Genomic DNA, 14,983 nt, shown 5'->3' with positions numbered 1-14,983 from the left:
GCAACTTAATAACAAATATTAAATATGTAGCCTTTTTTTAGGTATATCACATTTTACAGAATTTGCATGTTTCTTACTTAGGCTACTACTTAAAATGTCATTATAACTAAATCAATGCTTTATGTTTACAGTAAAAAATTAGGATAGTTCCATGAGGTATCTTTTATAGTTGACATTTGGTAAATCAAACTATATGACTGTCATGGCCTGACATTTTGTTCCATTACATATATAGTTGATTAGATCTGTCTCTAGCGGTCCTTAGTTAAGTGCATTAGGAGGATTTAGGATAATTTTCAGGAGTAAAAGAAGTTTAATCTTTTTTATTTTAGTTACGGTGTTTTTTACATGTGTCTCCCAGGCAACGGTGAAATCAGGTCTAGTAGCTGTTTTGTTATGGGATATTTATTTTGTGTAGTCTGTAACTCAAAAAGTTTATTCAAACTTAGCACAGTGTTTATATTCACATTGAATATGCACATCACATATTATGGATGAATTAGACAGATATTTAATATGAATTTTTACTAATTGAACCAAGCCATTTTGGCCAGTTTATTGTATCATTAATACATACTTCACGTTATTTGTAACCCACACATATTTTCTTTTAAATTTGCTTATGTACGTATTTAAGATATTTTTGTGCTAGATTATATATGATGATGAGGGAAATTCAGACATACTATGGGTAATGTTTGACTAAAAAGATGTCTCGATATGCCCCATCTTCAGGTCGTTGTAAAATTTTTCCATAATGGGATGTGCACATCTTCAATATTTTGTAGAAAAACTACAAACCATGAGAATCAGATTTTTTTGGATATATTCATTTAAAATCTGTTTATTTTTCATTTCAGCTGACAGAGTGGGGATTCACGACAGAGATCTTGTGGAAGAAATACAAAAAATGTATGTTGAAGCATTGAACGAATATGAATCTAAGAAGCGATTCCGCGGAGGTTGTGCCTTAGCGAAATACCTCCTTTTATTGATGGACCTCCGGAACATTAGTGTCGAGCACTCTAAAATGTTGACTGTTTTACCGATTCAAGAAGAGAATATGCCTAGTGTTGTTAAAGATATTTATATACAAGACGAAGATGTGTAACTAATTGTTTTGTTGTTACCATGGCAACTGTGAGCAAACTTGTTCTTGATGGTGTAAAACAACATTGACATCTTTGCTGGCATTTGAATTCTGTTTTTATTGCAAATGGATTTCAAATTTTGAGTTTGATAGAAAACGATTCAAGATTTGGACAATGGATACTTATTGAAGCCTTAAAAAAAAACTCTTACATGAAAAATTTATATTTTTACTATTTTTAATCAAAGTTTAAAGGGCATAATATTGGCTTAAGCTCGGCTTTTTTTTAAAATATCTTTTCTTTCTGGATATTCAGTGCTAATGATTCTTGTTAATCAACTGATGTTTAAATATTATGACTTTTTAGTTGGTTGTCCAATATTATTAAGTGTCAGTCCCTGTAAGAATCAGGATGTGGGTGAAACATGGTATAAAAAAATTCACCATTTTGATAATTTAATTTGAATATTTTCACCATCAGAATCAAGGAAAACGGACAAGATTTTTATATCATGCTGGGCCATTGACATGCACTGAAAATGAACATTTCAAGGACAGATAACGCTGTCAAAAATTTCATTTTTCTAAGATTCTACTGAAAAATTTCTGAGCAAATCCAATGACGCAGAGATCACATAATGGTCTTTTCAAAGAGAGAAAGCATCCTTGAGTGATTTTTTATTGTCAGATCGGTGGGGTTTTAAGATTTTTCCCATTTTGCATGATTCTTACAAACACTTACACTTAAATGTTCAGGTAATATTACATGTATATTGATATAAGGTAAAAGTAGATGTAAAATAAAGATTCAGTTTTAGAGTACAGTGTATCCTGCCTTTACCAAACCCTTTCTGAGACTGTAAAATTTGTCCCATTTGACAGATGTTTTGTTTAACAAGATTCTAAAGACATTTGAACTGATATAAAACGTTTCAAAAAGTTTCTGGATTAGAAAGATTTTGTTTATATTCTAGGTTTGGTTTAGATAGATTTTACTGTGTTAGCTAAACAACTTGCATTAGAAAAAAGCTACAAATATTGCTTTTTTGTGAAATTGGCTTTATGCTATGGTTGTACTTAATTGAAGCAAAACATGAAACAAATGTAGGATTTTGCATTTTTAAAATGGGTCTATATTTATCCATCAAAAGATAATATGTTTTTTTTTTAATCATACATGTATATGGGTCCTATTTTGCCAGCAATCGCTGCCATGGTCAAGCCATGCCTCACAGTAATGCCACTGTATTTAAAGTTGCTCAGAGTATATTTGTTGTGTGTGAATGGTATAAGGGGAATAACTCCTGTTATTTTTATGAAAATAGATTTGATTCATTTTGTTATTTTATAGTGCTACAGATTAACATATCTAGGTAAAGAATCCTTGTTGAAATTAGTTAGAAAATTCAGGGATTACTTCGAAAATGAATTTTTCTTGCCTTGTGCTTTTTGATAGTGCTATTATTTTTAAGATTTACACAGTATACATGAAAACCTACATGTTTAAGTTTGGTAGTGAAAATTAGTTCTGATGTGGGGATTTTTGAAGTTAAAAAACATGGCCACCGTTACTAAAAATAGAACATAGGGGTCGGACAGTAGTTTTTCGCTGATATCTCCTAAACCAGGTGAGCAATTCGGCTCCTGGAAGCCTCTTGTTAATTTGTGTTGCAATTTTGGAGAGTGCATTTTTTCAATCAGATATTTCTTACGGTTTTTGAGTTATTAGGGACGGAAGGGGACCATGCCCCAAAACTCAACTTTAATTTTGATGTGATTTTTAAAATGTTTATTTTATTTGTAGAAAGGATTTGATATTGATTATTAATTAACAAATGAAATTAAACAAAAATTATTTAACTTCATATAGATTTAAAATCTAAAAAAATACAATTTTGATATCTCATCTGGATATTAAATATTTTAGCTGATACAATTTCCAAAATTATTTTTATTGAAGTAAAAACTGCAAGGGTTTCCTAAATAAAAAGATAAATTTGACCAATTTTTACCTCAACAAATTTAATTTTTAATTTTTGCAGAATTTAATATACCTTATTTTAGGGATACAAATTTTGATTGCTTTATCTATTGATTGTTATGATTCTAATTTTTCACTGAATTATTTATCTAAAGTGCTAAGTTTTACAATGATAGTTATTTTACAACAAATCTTCATATATATATGTTACTAGTGCTAATATTATTTTAGGAGGTACATCTAGGCAAAGGGGCATAACTCTTAGAAATCATTGGTATGTTTGTTGTAACCATTGTATATAAATCTCATGTAAGCATTTACGTTACTAAGATTGATTTTATTCAATTTCGAAGGAATGCTTGACAGACTTCAAGAAAATTGAACGCGGTACAAATATTTAACTGATTTCAAGAGTTATGTCCCTAAGCCTAGGTCTACCACCAAACATTATGATGTTTTATTTTATATATAATGAAAAATGACATATTTATTCATTGAAGTATTTACAATGTTCAAGGTTCTGTACAGTTACAGTTAAAAATAAAACAGAAGTAATCATATGTATGTATGTATGTATGAGGTGTAAATTCAGTTTGTTTTTAGTTCAGTTGAATTTAGCGAACAGAATAACTTTTTTGCCCTCTTCTTTTCTTTGAAAAGACAAATTAAAGATTATAAATATTTTGAAAGTGACTTAGAGATGTCTGGTTTGGATAGGTGTTTTATAATCATTGTAACCTTATACAAATAAAGAAATTTTATGTCATTTACACTCCAAGGCCACTTCTCGAGAAAGGTCACATTATCTAACCTTTTTTTTTTATACAGGTGATGTCATGTGTGACTGCATATATTTAATGTTTTTTCAGGCATTTTGTATTCCCTTTGGTATGCATTATATAATTGTCAAAAACACAGAATGGAATGTACATATTTAGTACATGTACATGTATGTAGACTGATAGTACTGTAGATTTGCCCTTACACAACATTCAAAAGAAATTTTTTGGTTTTAAGGTAAAAATATTTTAGTGATAATCAATTGGGAGGGATATGTTCTTTTTGCCCCAAAGGAGGGATAAGGGTGACCTGAACTTTACATTGTTAACAACTAGACATGAGCATAATGAAACACCCTAAAAAGAGATGATAACATGAAAGGCTTAAAACTATGATTTTTTTTTAAGTTGGCCTAACTTTTAGATAATAGGGTTAAAGATATATTTATTGATTCCTGTCTTTTGATATGTAAATTATGGAATGTAACTGTCTGTATGTCTGTACATCTGTCCAGACTGACTTAAATTTAAATATCACAGAAATGCTTAAGGACATTTTGATCAATTGTTGTAGAATATGGGTCATGATGGAAGGAACCACACATTTTCATTATTTTTCTATTTTCTGAGTTAGATGTCTTAATGCACAAAATTGGGCAGGTGGGTGTTATCATGTGTAGATTTTTATTAAGATGTTGTTCATGATGTGTAATTGTTGTATGGACAATTTGGTGCAAGAAGAATATAGCTGTAGAAATTGTTATATCTATTTTATGTGTTTTAAATGTATTTGATTTTTGTATTGTTAGAAACGACATATGTTACTCTGAATTTCAGGGATAGAGTTATTTGCCTTTGTATATAGACGGTTTCAATGTTTAGAATTTTAAATTGACAGTGATATTTTTATTGCTGCAGGTATTCTTTTAAATATAAGTAGAAGAGTGGATATGAAAGATTATTATTCATCCAGGAACCATATTTTCACAAGCACATATTATACATAAAACTTTAAAAATGGCCACGAATAACTTGCCAAATTCAGGAAATATAGTTGGTCTTCCCTTGATTAAAGGACTATCACCAGATGATGTCATTAGGTTAAGAAATGGAAATTTTACAGGGAGATTTAAACTGTCTGTTATTCTTAATCAAAGGAGGACAAACTCTATTCCCTGAAATTAGCTACCATACTTCTGTATTTAGTGTTGCCTTGCTACTAGTATGGTTCAAGCATTAGTTTGTTGGCATTTGCTTTTTATCAAAATTATTTATTGTCTTGAAATGTGTCTCAGAAATTTAATTAATGTGTAAATAAAAACACACCACATGTTAATTAGTGTACATGATGCTGTTCTTCAGTGTATAAATTTTCTATCCACGGTACCTGTGTCCTTACAGGTTTTTGATTCTATATTTTATCTTTAAGTTCACATATACTCAAATAAAAACTTTGATATTGAAAATAACATAATATAAAGTACAGTACCTTAACCGATCCGTGCAACAAAAATTGCAATCGGTCATTGATCACTTATCAGTTTCCGGTCGGTCATCGATCCGTCAAACTGATCCATTTAACTGATGATCGCATCACGAAACCGCAGAGCGGTCAATATATTTTAATGCTTTTGTTGTTTACTTTGTCAATTTCACATATATTTACATAATGTAATAGATTTAAACATCAATTTATACTTTTATTTTACATTTCTTTTATCTAAAACAGATCTTGCGTTATTTGACATAACAAAACTTTGATCAGATTGGTCACCAGTCATCAGTCGTTGATCCGTCAGCGATCAATCAGTCAACGGTCATCGATCTGTCAAATCGTTGCATGGATCGGTTCAAGGACTGTGAGTTGGCACCAATAGAATGATATTTTGGTGAAGCCTAACTAACGTTTTGAAAAATAGACTCTTTTGTGCCAATATTGGGACAGTCAATAAGCATGTGCGAAGCATGCTCAATATACATTTCCGTGAGGAAGATTCTTTTGTTCTATCGGAACCCTACCTTGCGGAAGTGTATATTGAGCAAGCTCATCAACTGAACACAAAGGGTCTATTGCTGAAGGGTTTTCTTTTTAAAAATATAACTGAAGCTTTCATTTGACCCCAATGGTTTATAATACTACGACACTGTGGTAGGCACTTACAGTTAAGTGTGAAGTATCCAATTTTTTCTCGATGTTAATAACTCAATAAAAATAAGTTTGTAAAAATTTATTCTGAAATTCTTTGTGTTACTTCTCAACCTCTATTCTTTCTGTATTTGTTATAAGTGATAGCTTAAAGTTAAGTATCTTAATTTCCCTTTTGACAAAAATTTTAGAAAATTAAACACACATAAAAATTTTCAGCTGTAGAAAATTTTGCATGTGCGAAATATAAGCTACCACATCAAAAAGCTGTATATATGTGTAACTCTGGGTATGAAATGCCAAGCATACCCTTTTTACCCTTTTAGCTGCCTACCTAAAGGAGGTAGACCTAGGAAAAGGGGCATAAATCCTACGAACCAATTGTATAAACCATTTAACATAAATATCATTTAACCATCTAAGTAACTTGGATTTATTTCATTCTGTTTCAGTTGAATGCTTGATAGGCTTTGGTGAAATTAATTACAATGCAAACATATCACTGATTTGAAGAGTAACTTCCCTTACCCTACGTCTACCTCCTTAAAAACTGAAGAGTATTTGGTATTTTGTTGAGTTTATCAAGACCTTAATCTTATTCATGTTAATATGTGTCTTGGTATTTTTTATGTTGAAGATTTCTGCCTGCATTTTCATTGTTTCGTTTTTTTTTTTTGTTTTTTTTGTTTACATTCCAGAGCTTTTCATGACCTTTAACCGTCTCATTCTAATTATTACCTCTGCAACTCTTTAAACTACTCCCAAAGTACAATTTGTCGTTCTTGTTTTTATGACTTTCAAGAAGTAAGTTCTAGTTGCAAAGCTCCAATTCCGAAACAGATATATGGAATTCCAATTATGGAATAATTAGAACATTAATTTTATACCTCATTATTTTAAACAAGAGTAAAAGAATAAACAGTACTGTAAATTCAAAACTTATCGCCCATTGCAGTTTTGTTGAAGACCTTTTGTTGGTCTCTGAAAGTATTTACTATTTTGTATTAAGGTTATACACTGTTGCATTTGTAACGTTTAACCATATCCGTTTTTTTCTATAATACAAACTAGCTTGAATTATAGAATTTCGATTAAAATGTATACTTGGGGCCCATCAGTGAACCATTATCTGAACCTGTAAATTCATGTTACCCTAACATTGAACGTTGCAATATTATCCTGTGTTTACAATCTGTATGAAACTAATCTTGTCCTTTGTTAGGTTTTATTTAAATTTCTATGGGGTCCCATAAATTTTTTTATAAATGATGAAATCTTTAGACTTGACGATTCTAAAGTTCCAAATTAAGTGAGATAATTATAGATCATTTTCATTTCTGACAAATTCAAAGAAAGCTTTGACAAATATTTTAGATTTGGTCTTTGCAAAAATTTATACTGGAAAAAATCCTTATATTTCAGTTGTGACTAAGAAAATTGATTAAATTGATGATATACTTTTGTCGGTAACTATATCATTTTGTTTCTACTTCCTGAAAATTTGTTATCGCAGGCTAATGTTGTGATACTAGAAATAACTGGTAATTTCCAATGATATTGTCACGTGACATTAACGGTGACATCGTAAATTAACACCACAATGTCAGTTTTCAAAGTTTCGACAGAACATCACATCTCGCCCTAACGCTGTGATATTTTCTGTCTTGAAACTGTTTGCACTGCCAGAAATTCTGTATGTCAGGCAACTCTAATTGCAAAGTTACATCAAATAGACTGTGCCACGAAAAACTTATTAAATGATAAAGAGTATTTTTAAGTCAAACCAAAAGTTATGAGATTTGAAAACGTCACAGAGTTAAGAAAGTTTTAAGCATGTCTTAAGTTTTGTGGCATTAGCAGGGTATGTGTTAGTCTCGTCAGTAACGTGGTTGCACGAGAATGGTTCCTTGTCTACCATTCAAATCCATGGAGATTTTTTCAGTTTCAGGGCAATGAGTTAAGTATTAAAAGTAAACTTCTTTTGGTATAAAATTCCGATAAAAATGACCAATACATATTTCTGCATGTTAAAATTGTTAAGAAAAGAAACGTTGCATTGTATTGCAACGTTTCAGGATCTAGAAAGTAAAAAATGCAGATTAGTCTTTGAATTTCAATACGTTCCACATAGCAAATTTAGATAAGGAAAATGAAAGTAGAACGAGACTCGCACAATTTGCCCCGGATGTCTAGGTACAGTGAACACGTTAGACTGTATCAAAGTCATTACAATAGGATAAAAGATACAAAACACACACAAAAATTAGGGCTTAATAGGGCTTAATCTCGTCACTGAGCCAATACAAGTTTAAAACAAAAATGTTTTAAGAAAATTTTTTAAAACTTAATTTAATCATTAAGAGTCAGGTTGTGGTCAAATGAGTATTTTGTTGAAGGACAGGATCGCAGTAATTATGAAACAGAAAAAACTGTATATACTTTAATGTTTTCCCTTAAAATTTTAAAAGCATTCTTATTTATACTTTTAAAGTCTTATACTTTTACGCTGTTTTGTTTCTAAATTGTAGATAATTCTAATGAATTGTTGTTACTTTAAATGCTGCATTTACTCAGGTTTTAAACAATATTTTAGTTACAATGGTGTAAATATAATAGAAGTATTTTCTTTTCTCTAGAATTTTAAGAAAATCTTTATATTTTTTACGTACATGCAGTTTGCTCAAATCAATGTGATACAATGAATAGTAATTTTGTTTTTCTGCATTTCCACAATTTGTAAAAAGGACATCTTTAGGGAGCGACCATATGAGTTTTATAGTGGTGTATGAAAGTGATTTTATATACTTCAGTCAACACGTCGTACAATAATTCAAAAAAATTCTTTATTTTGTATTTGACATAGTTTGGTATAATATTTTTTTTCTTCATAGAAAGAAGCTCAATTTCATTTTCATATGTGTCGATTTTTTACATTTGTGAGTTATGGAATTAATGCCTGGAAAAAGGGGGCACAAGTGTATATGTGTATCAGTTATTGTAAAGATGTTTGATTTTATTTTATTTCATTATTTGTACGAATTGAACAATTACACGAACGTTTTGTCATTTATTTCTTTAAATTTCGGCAAAGTTATAGTTCTTTCTTTGTAAGATATTTACGTTTTTTTATTTGAAATCATTTCCAGAATCCACAAGTTTTAAAATCCTGGTTGCTCAATAAATATGTCCTTTGGTATAAAAAAGAAAACTTTAATCTGTTTATAGAAGCAGGGATGATAAATAATTATTTTTATAATGTTGAAATGATAGTTTAATGTAGAAAGTTTAGTTGGCAATTGGTTATACATATTAAATTTGGTGTGTACTACTTCATATAGGGTATGTAATTCTCGTCACGTGACTACGTGGATTCACTAGGATGGATCCTAATCTACGATTCAAATGCATTGAAACCTATAGAGCATTGAGTTCCGAATTAAAAGTAAAACATCTTTCTGTGTAAAAACACCGATACAAATGAATGACAAATATATATTTTCACATGATAAATGTGTCAAAAAAGCAATAAATAGAAGATTTTGCATTGTAATGAAACGATCTGAGATCCCGGGGGTAAGCAATAAAATGCAGATCCGTCTTCGGAGTTAATTACATTCTACATAAAAACAATCTGGTAAGGAAAGTGAATCTAGGACGAGACTTACAAACCCTTTTGACCTGCAACAAAGATTAGTAAAGCAAAGCTACTATAATGTTCTTTACATGTACACAGAGCTTCATTTTTCACTGGTCAGTACATTGTAGCATTACCATTCGTTGATTTTAAACACGAAGAATTTCCTCTCTCGCTACTGTAGAGTCGAAATTCACGTGACGCTATGTCAATTTATTCATCACCAATGTCATGATGAAACTATTTTTGTTGGTGATATAATGTCAGCTATTTTTAAGCATCAACTTTTCTCATTTTATTTTTTCATTCCTGAACTTCATTTTGTCAACCATATCATCACATGTAATAAGCGTATTTTGAGATCTCCCAAATATTTAAGATGAGGGTTAAAAGTTGCTTAATGAAAGTGTATTTTGAGTGGTTCCCCACTTATAAGTGCTGAAAAGATTATTTGTTTGTCAGTAGAAATGTCTTAATGATGTAAATGAAAGAAAATAATGTATATAAATAAAATATACTACTATTGTACCGCATTGTTTAGCGTTGTGTCACATTTGAACGTGATTTAAAGAAGAAAGAAAAAAACAACGATAAAACAAGTTACAAAGAACATAAACACTAAATAAAATATTAAACCTGTAATACATTTACTTACAGGGAGAACAGGGGGGGGGGGTCAGAAATTTCATAGAACACCACTTATATTCATAGGCTAATGAATCTCCACGAATCCTGACATTTGAAATGGGCAATTCAACTCCAGTAGCACAAACACATTTTTTTATCTGGGACCCCACATAAATCTCACAGCCATTAAGATGATATTCCCATGAGTACTGTTTAGGCTGACGAATGGCATTGTATTTCAGCTGATTTAAAATCAAACGAAGCAAAATAAGTTTAAAATCTACTAATACTCAAAACACTTTTAGCTTACCTAGACCGAGGTCACAGTGAGCATATGCCATCACTTTGTGTCGGCCGTCTGTTGTCCACCAACTTTTTTTATTTTGCCCAACTATATGAAAACCGTCAGACCAATTTTCACCAAACCTAGGAGCCTCTTTAACAAAATCCACTTTGGGCTCCATTTTATTAAATAAGGTGGCCACCAGAGGCTAAAATACAACAGAAATTGTTTTCCATAATGATAATCTTTAAAGAGCAGACAGATTGACATATACATCTATACATTTCATCATATAGACCAATAAAGCAACTTATATGTAATAACAATAATAAAAATAAGTAGCCTTTTTTAGCTCACCTGGCCAAAGGCGATGTGAGCTATTGCCATCACTTGGCGTCCGTCGTCGTTGTCCTTCGTCGTCGACCGTCGTCGTATTTAACAATTATACAAAACTCTTCTCCTCTGAAACTACTTGACTAATTAGAACCAAACTTGGTATGAATGTTCCTTGGGGTATCCTGCATAGAACTGAGGTGGGGATTTTTAATTCGTCAAAACACGGCCGCCGTTACTAAAAATAGAACATAGGGGTCAGACAGTAGATTTTCACATATATCTCCTTAACCGTTAGGTTTATCCAAATTCTTTCAATAGTTGAAATGATCCATATTATTAGAACTACAATTCCCTTTTTTTGATAGTTTTTCAGTCAATATCTTGAAAACTATAGTAGATTAAAAGAAACTTTCAATTGTTGGAAAGATCTTGTGATAGTCCTACTAAAGACGTCTTTAATCAAAATTGTTGGACAACTTCTTGTTTAATTTTTTGCCTTTGAAAGGCAACATTCAAGAAGGTGAGCGATTCAGGCTCCTGGGAGCCTCTTGTTTGAGATGTGTCAAATTGTACAGATTTTTTAGGATTCTTACAAAGACTGCTACTTAATTAATTAACATGGAAAAAAACTCTATTTGGAAAGTATCGTAATATTCTCTGTAAATTTTATTTTTTTAGGACATTTTTATTTAACCTCGAGCTGTTCCAAGTGGAAATAATTGCCTTTTTCTTACGGCATGTTTCTTTATTTCCTTCCCTTTTGCCTATGGTTTCCTGTATTTGGGATGAGCTGTACAAGTGTTTCAGTTTTGTAGGTCAATATAATTTATGCCATTTGTAATTTTCATTTCAATGACGTTCAATTGATACAACCAGTGTTTTCATTTCAATTTCTATTTACACGTAAAATTGTAAAAACAATTTCATTTGAAACAATTTGTGTTTTCACAAATACAAGTACATGTATCGAAATAACAATAAAATATAACAATCCTAAGTTAAATACCCAATACATCAAATGCAGGCAATAAAACATTAACGGATTATATTTGTTAAATGTTATGCTGAAATGAGAATAAAACTGCTTTCCAGCTATATTTTATTTTCCTAATAAGATATCGAGTTAACAACGAGTAAAATGAAGGGTATTATTAAAAACCAAATTCATGCCGGAAGAATTGAAAATATGCACACCAATGCAAATGCTACTAGACTCGATTAAATGTATTTTTATGTATCACACTTTAATTTTGGCTTTGAAACATATAATAACTTATGATTATCATATAATGATAGATTTGTATGATACATATTTTACAAACCATATGATTCTCATATATGGTACATGACTGTGCAGCGTAATCGGCGAAAAAGTGATACAAAAATAATCGCTTGGCAGATGTTTTGTATTGTTTTATCAATTTCGTACATACATTGTTCGCACTTCTCTTATTCCAGTCCAGCAAGTGCAATTGTCTATTAAACTAAATCTGAAGACTTAACGACACATTGCCAATTTTACAAGGATAGTAAGCAACCTAGCAACATTAAACAAAACTTTGATAATACATATCTATATTGTTTGTGTATTTTTAAAAGATTTGTATTTCACAAGTTGAACCGATATGTCGAACTCCTTGATATTTCCCCTTTACACAAAATGCAGACAAAATTCGCTACTTGTAATCAAAAAGAGAACGAAGTTTGAAGCTAGCTAGTCGCACATTGATTTTAAGAATCAGAAGGTATAAGTTCATATCAACCAATAGATTGATTACAATTAACATAGAGTATGAAATAAAGAAAAAAAATATAATCACTGAATAGCTTAGTTTTGAATTCATACAACTTCAAGTCAATTTGATTTCTTATCTTCTGGACAATTTCGATCAGATTTTTGTATAAATGTATTTTATTTTTACTTATCTTTTATGCAGCAAAAGTGATTGAAAGTAATTAATTATATCACCATAGTAATTGTAATTTAATTATATTACCATAGTAATTGTAATTTAATTATATTACCACAGTAATTGTAATTTAATTCATTACTTTACAAACAAACTGTGTGTCATTAAATTTGAATTTTTATTGACGAATTTGGCAAAGACTTTGGTTTGATTCTACTATTTTATATGTAATTGACTTCATTTCAAAGGCCTGGATGACGTGTTTTTTCTTTATATTGAAGTGAATTGGTGTTGAAACTATCTGGCCGAGTGGTCTAGGGCGCTGGACTTTGTGCAAATGTTTGATTTTGGTCGTTCCATCCGCGGGACTCGAACTCGTACCGCTGTGACATCTATGGCAACACCACCTGCACAGCGCCCTAGACCACTCGGCCAGCTAGGCTATATAAAATATAGATTTCGCTTAGGATTAATATATATACTCATTTACCTAAAACATCGTCCACTGACGAGTACCTTGTTATCTGTTTCGATACAGTTGTAGTTAACTGGTCAAAGTAAAGGTTTACCTCTATGTAGTCCCTCCTGTGTAAGAGAAACCCATAATTTGTTTATTAGTTGTGTTTGCAAACAGAACGTTTTTCTGTTTCTTTGTTTTGTTTTTTTTTTTATTTATTTATTTTTTTTTTGTAAATTGACAATATCGAGTTTTGAAGACGGTGGTTTATATATGAAAAGCACGGATATGTATTTGAACTGAATAATAATGAAATAAAGTATAATGAAAGAATTATTTTTGTGCAAATTCGAAGGAGTAAGCAAGGGAACAAAGATTTGAACAGTAACTAATAGAATAAATTCCAAGGACTAAGACGAGACAGAGAAAATAGACACAAGAAAGAACATTGAATGGCCAAAATAACACGTACATAGAAACAAAATAAAATGTACACCCCGAACAAAAACTTTGAATATGGACAAAGTGCATGGTAGGGTAAACATCCTTTCCTTTTCTAGAAACACCCTCCGAGTTGCAAATAAAATATCACGTCCGGGGTAGACGAAAGTCAAAAAGAAAACTAAGACACGTTGAAAAAAAGACGGTTCTCATGGTGCAGATTGATAGCCAATAACGATCAATGTAGTAACCTTCTGCACCCAAGTGCAATACTATAGTTTATTTATTGACTTTAATATTAACAGAAAGAGGAAACGCCGGTAGCATTTGTTGCTTCTCCAAAAAAAGATGGTACACCTTGACACATTTATTCTTAAAATATTGACACGTTTTATCTTTACAGTTTATCTAATTAAACACATGCAACTCATTTCGAAAGGCATTGGTATTGAGCTTTGCTAGGATAAGAATATGGACACATTTTTTCTTAAAATGTTATACATTTGTCCAACCTTCGAACTTCCTAGTCATTATGTGATTTTGGATAAGAATATGGACACGGTTATTTTTAAAATAGATGACGTATTATCGTTAAACAATCATAGTTTCGGGGATTTGATGCATCGTATCTACCCCCAAAGAACTTGAGGTAAAGCATACTACAGACAAGGTGAAGAAGCCTCATGTCTTGACCTGAGATCGAAGGTAAATGAAAACTGTTGACCAAACTTTACGACAAACGTGATGATTTTTCATTCAGAAATGTCAACTTTCCTTTCATCTGTGGCAAGATCCCTTTAGCATCTGTGTACGGAGTTTTCATATCTCATCTCAAACGTTATGCCAGAGCTTGTCGTAACTAAGCAGACTTTTGTAACTCACTAGACTTCTTAATTAGGCTTATGGAGCAGGGTTTTGTTGCTACAAGATTGTAGTCATCACTACGAAAGTTTTATGGTCGTCATCATGAACTCGTGGATCGTTACGATTTATCTATCTGCACCATTAAAATGATTTGTTCAACGTGTCATAGTTTTCCTTTCGTCTACCCCGGAGTTCATTTGTAAATGAGAAACTAAGCGGGTGTTTCTAAAAGAGCAGAGGAGGCTTACCCTACCGGTGCATCTGGTCCATTCTCCCAGATTTTAGTGGAGTCCGAGTTGCTCTTTTATTTTTGTTACTTTGTATTTATTATTTTAGTTACTTTTTGTTTTTTGTTGTGTTTGTCCGTTTTCCATGTCAGGTCTTTGTCCCTGGATTACATTCTTTTGATTTCCACTAGAATCCTGTTTCCAATGA

At 31.3% G+C, this 14,983-nt stretch overlaps 1 protein-coding gene across 4 annotated transcripts in view; it reads left to right on the top strand.

The window, feature by feature from the left end:
* Nucleotides 1–10,158, top strand: part of LOC148602980 (ecdysone receptor-like) — a 136,236-nt gene extending 126,078 nt beyond the window's left edge. For all 4 annotated transcript variants that reach the window (XM_088553857.1, XM_088553859.1, XM_088553858.1 and 1 more), the window contains one exon: nucleotides 861–10,158. In XM_088553857.1, the coding sequence (XP_088409983.1) occupies nucleotides 861–1,111 (251 nt within the window). In that variant the 3' untranslated portion in view covers nucleotides 1,112–10,158. The remainder of the gene's footprint in view (nucleotides 1–860) is intronic.
* Nucleotides 10,159–14,983: the final 4,825 nt, after the last annotated feature.

This window comes from Perna viridis, chromosome 11 (assembly GCF_037379345.1).
Source record: "Perna viridis isolate PV_CMFRI_1.1 ecotype Kerala chromosome 11, ASM3737934v1, whole genome shotgun sequence".
Lineage (NCBI taxonomy): Eukaryota > Metazoa > Mollusca > Bivalvia > Mytilida > Mytilidae > Perna > Perna viridis.
The sequence above is the reverse complement of the archived record's forward strand: the minus strand, read 5'-3'. Positions and strand labels throughout refer to the sequence as shown.